This window comes from Rhinatrema bivittatum, chromosome 19, assembly GCF_901001135.1.
Source record: "Rhinatrema bivittatum chromosome 19, aRhiBiv1.1, whole genome shotgun sequence".
In the NCBI taxonomy this organism is placed as follows: domain Eukaryota; kingdom Metazoa; phylum Chordata; class Amphibia; order Gymnophiona; family Rhinatrematidae; genus Rhinatrema; species Rhinatrema bivittatum.
In genome coordinates, this window is record NC_042633.1 from 45,272,494 (window position 1) to 45,281,645 (window position 9,152).

The 9,152-nt window shown below is 51.8% G+C and overlaps 1 protein-coding gene across 1 annotated transcript; it reads left to right on the forward strand.

Moving 5' to 3' along the window:
• Positions 1 to 1,135: 1,135 nt before the first annotated feature.
• LOC115080966 (interleukin-27 receptor subunit alpha-like) lies at positions 1,136 to 8,781 on the forward strand (the record flags this gene model as incomplete). Its single annotated transcript, XM_029585455.1, is given in 4 exon segments — positions 1,136 to 1,258; positions 2,029 to 2,113; positions 7,325 to 7,421; positions 8,105 to 8,781. Coding segments are annotated over 4 exon segments (572 nt in total), but the record flags the coding sequence as incomplete, so codon positions are not given.
• Between the last annotated feature and the right edge of the window lie 371 nt (positions 8,782 to 9,152).

Consider the following 9,152-nt stretch of genomic DNA (forward strand, 5'->3'; position numbering starts at 1 on the left):
GGGTGTGTCTGGCAGACTGCAGGTACGGTAATACCCAGAGGTCCTAGCAGAAGTGCAGGTGTCTACGTAGCTGGGTGTGTCTGGCAGACTGTAGGTACGGTAATACCCAGAGGTCCTAGCAGAAGTGCAGGTGCTTATGTAGCTGGGTGTGTCTGGCAGACTGCAGGTACGGTAATACCCAGAGGTCCTAGCAGAAGTGCAGGTGTCTACGTAGTTGGGTGTGTCTGGCAGACTGTAGGTACGGTAATACCCAGAGGTCCTAGCAGAAGTGCAGGTGCTTATGTAGCTGGGTGTGTCTGGCAGACTGTAGGTACGGTAATACCCAGAGGTCCTAGCAGAAGTGCAGGTGCTTATGTAGCTGGGTGTGTCTGGCAGACTGCAGGTACGGTAATACCCAGAGGTCCTAGCAGAAGTGCAGGTGCTTACGTAGCTGGGTGTGTCTGGCAGACTGTAGGTACGGTAATACCCAGAGGTCCTAGCAGAAGTGCAGGTGCTTACGTAGCTGGGTGTGTCTGGCAGACTGCAGGTACGGTAATACCCAGAGGTCCTAGCAGAAGTGCAGGTGCTTACGTAGCTGGGTGTGTCTGGCAGACTGCAGGTACGGTAATACCCAGAGGTCCTAGCAGAAGTGCTGGTGCTTACGTTACTGAGTTTGGCAGGTAGAATTAGCTGGGTCTGTCTGGCAGGCTGCAAGCACAGTAATAACCAGGGATTGTAACAGAAATGCAGGTGCTCATTTAGTTGAGCACCTCTGCCAGGCTGTGTGTTTCTCAAGTGCAGTTTGGTGGTAGAGGGGGGAATGGGGCAGCATCTGGAAAGTGCAAAGGACTTAGGAGGCCGGATAGTCGGGTAACAGCCATGTTGGTTGGCTTTTTGGAATATTGCGGGATCTTGTGGTTGGACATGAGAGAGGAGAGGTGCTGGGGGTGTAAACTAACAAGGGAGATCTTGCATACAGTTAGCCAGGAGGGTAGAATAGAAGGGAGGAAGACGCAAACGCTGTGCTGGATCAGGAGTGATATCTTGCCTGTCAGATGGGCTATATCCCGGGTAGTGTGCACAGCAATAACTGGACGTGCCGGCTGGGTGATTTCTGCTGTCGTGCACTTATGTTGCTGTGTTTGTTTTTTCCCAGTCTCTGTGGGAGGAAACTCCACCTTCTTGCATCTCTATCCATCCACTAACTACCTCCTTGAGATGTCGGCATCCACGTCCGCAGGGGAGGGAGGAAAGAGCCGCACCACGTTCACGACTCCGGGTGAGACATCCTGTGCTTAGCTTTACAGCTGTGTCATGCTGATGACTGTAGCAGGAAGGCCTTTTAGGGGTAAAAGGAGGAATCCCTCCATCACAGTGCTCTGCCAGCAACTCGCAGCCCGTCCTCTGCCCTCTTGTTCTATTGCCATGCAATCCCCTCCTCTTATCATCCTGTCCCACTAGTCCAGACTTGTGGGTTTATGCCATTCCGCCAGCCGATGGAGACAGAGCCATCACTTCTATTGGGCATGGTGCAGAGAAGGGGCTTGCCAGTATTCTCTGTCTCCAGCAGATGCTGATCATGCTGGACTGGTGCAGCAGGATTCTTTCCTTCCTTTGTGTCTTGTCCCTGGCAGAGCTTGCGGGCTGGTTCCCCTGGTAGATCAGGATCTTGGTGCCTAGAGCAACAGTTTTTTGTTTTTTTCTAATTGTTCCCCTAGTGGAGCAGGCCTTGTTTCTGGCTCCCAGGGGTTCCATTTTGGTTCCCTAGTAGAGCTGGGGCTGGCTGCAGTTGGGATCTGGTGAGCCCAGATGTTTTCTTCCTCCTGGGGCCAGGGTACCCTGGTCCCGCTGCCTGCCTCCCTTCAGAGCTGGTGGCTGCAAAGGTGAAATCCTATGCATCACTTGTCATGTTTAGAGAGGGTCACATAGGAGGACCTCGGAGTCTGTAGGGCCTAGCCATTGAGGGGTGGTGTTATGCACATCTTGCTGTTGTGCTGTTTAATGACCATGTTGATAAGTGACTAACACCTGCCTTGTCTCCCTGTCTAGGTGCTGTTCTGTTGCCAGTGGTTTTGGCCCCGCTAACTGTTGTTCTTGCTATTTTCTGTGTTCTGGGGTTACTTTTCCACCAGCGGTAAGGACCCTAGTATCTTCAGGGGTAATAAAAGCACAGTAAGAAGTACAACCATAAAGCCACAGCTCTGCCTTTCGTCTCTCCCAATGTTTAGTATCCTAGTGTGTAGCCAGATGGACTCAGAGCCAATGGGTTATGATCCCCTGCCAGCAGATGGAGGCTAAGTCAGACTTCAAAGCTGACGTCACCCTAGATACACCCCTGTAGTGACCTCATCCCCCTCAGCATGTCTCCGTCTCCTAGCAGATGTGGACGTGCGTTCCCTATGGGGATCGCTGTACCTTTTGGAAGAAGAAATTCTACATTTTAAATTGGCGAAAAGATTGAGCCCTGCTCTCCTGCGGTGATACCTAAAGGTCCCTCCCCCAGTTGAGAATTCTTGAGATGATTTTCCAGATCCCTCAGAGGTGTCCATTAGTCTGGTAGCCGGTTTCTGGCATGGACTGTGCTGCTGAAGCAACTGAAAGGAAGCAAGTGCAGGAAGCAGAGTGCAGCGGTGACCACCCCGGATCTGAGTAACCCCGGGACTGGGTCTTCCATGGAAGAGCGAAATCCAGCGGCACCTATCCCAGTATCTCCTAGGATAGGCACGAACCCAGCTGCCTTCTCTTGGGTGGAATTTTTCCAGGGCCTTCGTACAGGTGCAGTCTGCTTGCTGCTGTCCGGACAGAACCTCAGCTGGTAAGCCCTCTCTCGCCCAGTCCTATCGGCAGACCTCGAAGCATGCCTCGACTCACCAAAGATATCCTTGGCAGGGACCCGGACCTCACAGGAGAAGAGGAGGATACGGATTCCTTGGAAGATGGGGAGATTCCCCCTGGTTTAGAACCATATTGGACCACGTTACGGTTTTTCCATAGACGAATAGCTGGCCCTGGTTTCCCAGACCCTGAAGATGCTGGGAGTTCCCGGGGCGGACTCTATGACGAAACCAAAGAAGAACCCCATTCTGATTTCCCTACAGAAAGCCTCTTGCTACTTCCCAGTACTGGAAGCCACCCAGGAGTTGATTGATCTGGAATGGGTTGCCCCAGAAGCAAGTTTTAAAGGTGGAGGAGTGTTAGAAGCTCTATACCCACTGGATCCGGCAGCGAGAGAACGTTTGTGTTTCCCTAACATGGATGCCCTGGTCTGTGCCATCTCTAAGTGAACAACAATCCTGGTGGAGGGAGGAGCGGCCTTAAAGGATGCACACGATAGGCAGATGGAGTCCATCCTTAAACAGGCCTTTGATGCAATAGCAATGACCTTACAGATTGTTTCTTGTTCCTTGGTAGCTCGTTCGTGTCTGCTCCTCTCTCTGGAGGTGGATGACTCTGTTATGGAACCCACCGCCTCCTTTATAGCTGATGCAGGCTCAGACCTAGTCGGTACCTCGGCCAGAAGACAGCTATGGCTGCAGAATTGGTCAGCAGACGCAACCTCCAAGGGAAATCTCACAAAGATGCCCTTTAAAGGATCCGCAGCTCTTTGGAAGCGAATTGGAAAAGCTGGCCTGTAAATGGGGCACATCTCCAGTACCCTGGCTACCAGAAGATAAGAGAAAGCAGTTACAGTGCCCCTCGCCCATATGGGGTCGATCTTGGGGCTCCCAATGCTTTTGTCCCTACAGAAACTTGACATTTCAGAGGTCTCGGTCCTTTGGGAGGTCTGTCCGTTTGGAACCAATAGCCCAAGAGAGGGGCAGGTTCTGCTTCAGGTTTGTCCTGAACCCCCCAATGAAATTTTGCCAACCCATCCTCAGAACGAGGAGATAGGGGGTCAACTGTCCCTCTTCTACCAATGGTGGGTCGAGATCACTTCAGACAAATGGGTATTGGAGGTCATCCGAGTTTCGCAGCACTCCTCGGGACATATTCATGATATCTCCTTGTCACTTCCAGCACAATAAGCAGGCAGTGGAGGCTACCCTGTTAAGGCTTCTCAGGATGAGGGCTATAACCCCAGTACCTGCGCCCCAGGAAAATATGGGGCGTTATTCAATCTATTTCATTGTACCCAAGAATGAAGGTTCCTTTCGCCCCGTCCTGGATCTCAAGAGCATCAACTGACATCTACGAGTGATTCATTTCCACATGGAACCCTTACGCTCTGTGAAAATGGCGGTACAATCAGGAGAGTTCTTAACCTCCCTGGACCTATCCGATGCCTACCTACATATTGCCAATCAATAAAAAGCATCAACGTTTCCTCCGCTTCGCAGTGCTGGTTCGCCATCATCAGTTTCAGGCACTGCCCTTTGGCCTGGCCACCACCCCCAGAATTTTTTTCCAAGATCATCATGGTCATAGCAGCAGCGTTGAGAAGAGAGGGAATCCTGGTGCACCCGTTTTTGGATGACTGGCTGATCTGGGCAAAGTCCGTGGAAGAGAGTCTCCGGGTGACCAACAGGGTGACCTCCTTGCTTCAGGAAATTGGTTGGGTTGTAAACCAGGACAAAAGCAGTCTCGCACCCTCCCAGTCCTTGGAATATCTGGGAGTCCGATTCGACACCAATCAGGGTACGGTCTTCCTTACAACTATGTGGATAAGGAGGTTGATGTCCCAAGTACGTCGGTTGATGAGCATGAAACGCCCAACGGTGCGGAGCTGTCTTCAAGTTCTCGGTTTCATGGTAGCAACCCTGGAAGTAGTGCCATGGGTGAGGGCATATATGCGATCTCTTCAACACTCTCTGCTGTCATGTTGGAACCCGCAGTCTCAAGACTATTCGATTTGCCTTTACTTACCGATGTAAGTATGTATGCTCTTGGCTCCAGTGGTGGTTACAGGAAGCTCATCTGGGCAGGGGTGTATCCCTGTCTCAACTGGCTGGTCCTCCCGATAGACACGAGCCTCTGGGGCTGGGGACCTCACTGTGGGGAACTGATGGCCCAGGGACACTGGAACACAAACCACTTGGAAGCCAGGGCAGTCAGATTGGTGTGTCTACAATTCAGCCACATATTCCAACGTCAAGCGGTCTGCATAATGTCGGACAATGCAACGACAGTAGCCTACATCAACTGCCAGGGTGGAACCAAAAGCCAGCAAGTGTCACAGGAGATAGACCTCCTTATGGATTGGGCAGAAATACATCTACGGCAATATCAGCCTCCCACATCACCGGAAAGTACAACGTCTGTGCAGACTTTCTAAGCAGGGAGAGTCTGGATCCAGGAGAGTGGGAGTTGTCGGCCAAAGTCTTTCAGCTGATAGATCATTGGGCTCTCTTGTCCATCGACCTGCTGGAAGCATCCCACAACGCGAAGATTCCCTGATTTCTTCAGTTGCAGAAGAGATCAGTGGTCCCTGGGGACTGATGCTCTCGTTCAGACCTGGTCAGAAGAGGAGTTGCTATACGCCTTCCCTCCATGGCCCCTTCTTGGCAGAGTCATTCGCAGAATCGAGCACCACAGGAGATTAGTCCTCCTAGTAACTCCAGATTGGCCCGGGCATTCTTGGTATGCGGAGACTCCTGGTGGAGACACCCCCCCCCCCCCCCCCCCCCCGTGCCTCCCACCACACATGGACCTTCTATAGCAGAGACCAGTCCTTCATGAGGATCCAACTTTATTCTGTCTTATGGTCTTCTGGCCCTAGAGAGGGTTCATCTGACGAAGCGAGGATATTCGGCAGCAGTAATTGTCACCCTACTCCACACGCAGACGTTCTCCACATCCTAGCGTATGTGCGGGTCTGGAAAGTGTTTGAGGCCTGCTGTGAGGAATGCGGTGTTTCCCCTCGGATGATCCAAATCCCAGTAATCCTGGAATTTTTGCAGGATGGCTTGAATAAAGGTTTAGGGTCAAACTCCTTGAAGGTCCAGGTAGCGGCTCTCTCCTGTTTCAGGGGCGAGGTGAAGGGAACCCGCCTGTCGGCTCATCTGGACGTGGCCTGTTTTCCGAAAGGGGTGAATATTCCCTTGTGGAATCTCAATCTAGTATTGGAATTTTTGGCAAGGCCCTCCTTTCGGCCGCTGCACAGTCTTTCCTTGCGTTTATTAACCTTGAAAACAGTGTTCCTGGTAGCTGTATGCTCGGCACGTCACATCTCTGAACTGCGGGCATTGTTGGGTCTGGAAATCGTTGCCCCTGATGATTCCAGGAGTGTTACAGCTTTGCACCATTCCTTCCTTCTTGCCTAAGGTAGTCTTGGAGTTTCATTTGAATCAGTCCGTTTCAATGCCATTCCTAGATAAGCACAAGGACAGTGGAAGAATATCGCCTTTTCTGCCATTTGAATGGCAGTAGGCTTTTGGTGTGCTATCTGGAGGTTTCAGAACCGGTCCGAAAGATGGACCGCCTGTTTGTCCTTCACTGTGGAAGGAAGCAGGGTGAACAAGGTTCTTGGGCTACCCTAGCTTGCTGGATTAAAGAGGTGGCCACAGGAGCCTATGTGGCGGCAGGAAAGCCATTCCCCCTTCAGGTTAAAGCTCATTCCACTAGAGCTCAATCAGCTGGACTGCTGTCTCCCGTCGACATCTGCCGAGCAGTGACGTGGTCCTCCTTGCACACCTTCTCCTGGGTTCTATCGCCTGCACGTTCAGGCCCAAGAAGACGCAGCCTTTGCAAGGGCGGTGTTAGCCATGACTCAGCATCCCGCTCACGGCTGCCCAACAACAGTGCCAAGGATTCGCCCCTGGAGTGGATATCGTTTCAAAGAGATTTCGGGCAAGCACCCATCCAGTACCTAGATCCAGGGCATCTATAATCTTACTGGGGTTCAATGTTTGTTTGAGTACAGTTACGGTTATCTGTTTTAAGTTTTTAATCAAGCTTCCCTGTTCGTACCCGGATCAGTCCAGACCCATGTCCACATTGGCTTTTCAAGAGAATACTGAGGGGCAGAGGTCACTGCAGGGGGGGTGTATTTAGGGTGACAGCTTTGAAACCTGACTCCGTCTCCATCTGCTGGCAGGGGGAGCACATAACCCATCAGTCCTGAGTCCATCTGTCTACACTAAGGAAATTATCAGGTAAGTAATTTCTCCATTGCTCCCTCTCGGCTCTCACATTCCAGAACTGGGAGGGGGTATTTGCTCCAGAAAAAGGATCACGTCCTGTGGAGCTGGGAGGTCCTAGCTCTGTGTTGGTCCTGTCCCTGGCTGCTCTCGGGCAGACATGCCTGGTGGTGAGATGGGATGGGATGATCCCTGGAGCTGAGGGCGGCAGGCAGGGCTGTAGTTGAACTGATGCTCAGGGGTTCACTCTGTTGATCGTCCCATTCCAGAATTTTGATCCTTGGCCGCTGGATTCTTCCCGAGTGGTGTTGGCAGAGTATCCCGGATCCAATGCACAGCAAGATAGCCCTCCAGTCACAGAATAAGGTAAGTCTCTCCCTGGCCAGAATCTGCTCATCTCCAGGCGTCATTCCTCCTGCCCTGATAGTTCACATGGTCCCTTATAAAACAGCCACATTCCACTATATCGGCCAAGTCCTTTTCTACAATGTTTGTCCAAATATTGCAGAAGCACATACACTGCACTGTACTATTCCCCTCATCCCACACTTACTGCACGTGAGTGTTATCAAAACCAGCACACCTGATGTTCCTGCTGAGAGGGTATAAGGATTTGCCTATAGGCCCCCCCCCCCCCCCGAGCTAGAAATAAGGGTCTTCTACTCGGAAACTTAACAAAGGATGCAGTTCCCCAAGTTCTGTCGTTTCTCTGCAGAAGTGAGCAGGGAGCTGTGCGAACCGAGCATGGAAAGCTTATGGCTACAGAGGGGGAGAGGGAACGGCTCGTGCACTGCCAGGAATGCACCAAGGCTCAGCCTATTCCATAAAGATCAATGCTACAGTCAGATGCTTTCAGAAACTTCCCAAAGCAGGAACCTTCTTAACATACGTGCACGTTTTTTTTTTATAAAAGCCAACCGGTACCTTTTCCCAAGAGCAGGCTAGAAATAGCGTCTTACCTTTACGCAGAAGGTGCCTGGGATTTCCTGGCCATGACCTGAGCTGCTTATGCATCAGGCGCTAATGGGCTCTGTTATCCTTTTTTGCAGGGTGTGGATGGATCCCGGAGTTCCTTTTTGCTGGGGCTGGATGTCAGTGATCCTCCCTTGACGGAGGTGGAGGAGAGCCCTGCGCCTGCACCACCCCCTGTCAGCAGTCTGCTCGGCAATCGGAGAGGATCTCTGGGCAGCCTGGGCCAGGCGGCGCTCGCCCCTAGCAGCACCGGAGCACAGCCCGCTGCTCAGGCTCTTATCATTTCAGGCTATGAGAAGCACTTTATGCCCAGCCCAGAGGACCTGGACCAGGGCAGAGTGTGAGAGACGGGCAGCGGCAGGGAGACCCCAGGGCTCGACACGACTGCAGGGGAAGGCAGCGCGTCCTCTAGGATGTGACCTGTCCTGGGACCTTGCAGACTCTCTCCGCCCCAGAGCTAGCGATGGTGGGATAACCTCAGCAAGCACTCGTAGAAACTTGATGGCAGAAGAAGACTGTATGAGCCTTCCGTCCAATTAATTCTGATCACTCCCTGTATTTATCTCTTGCTTTCCTGAATTCAGATCCTGTTCTTGTCTGGCACTCCTGAGCCTACCCTCTCTCACCCCTTTCCATTGATAGAGGCTCAGCTCCTGTGCATGGAAACCTGTGAGATATCTGAATGTCTCTATCCCCCCTCTCCTCCAGGGTGCATCACGTTTAGATCTTTAACTCTATCCCCATGTGCTTTAGGATGAAGACCACTGAGCATGTTAGCAGCCTCCTTTCCATTGATAGAGGCTCAGCTCCTGTGCATGGAAACCTCTGAGATATCTGAATGTCTCTATCCTATCTCCCCTCTCCTCCAGGGTGTATCATGTTTACATCTTTAACTCTCTCCCCATGTGCTTTAGGATGAAGACCACTGACCATGTTAGCAGCCTCCTTTCCATTGATAGAGGCTCAGCTCCTGTGCATGGAAACCTCTGAGATATCTGAATGTCTCTATCCTATCTCCCCTCTCCTCCAGGGTGCATCACGTTTAGATCTTTAACTCTATCCCCATGTGCTTTAGGATGAAGACCACTGACCATGTTAGCAGCCTCCTTTCCATTGATAGAGGCT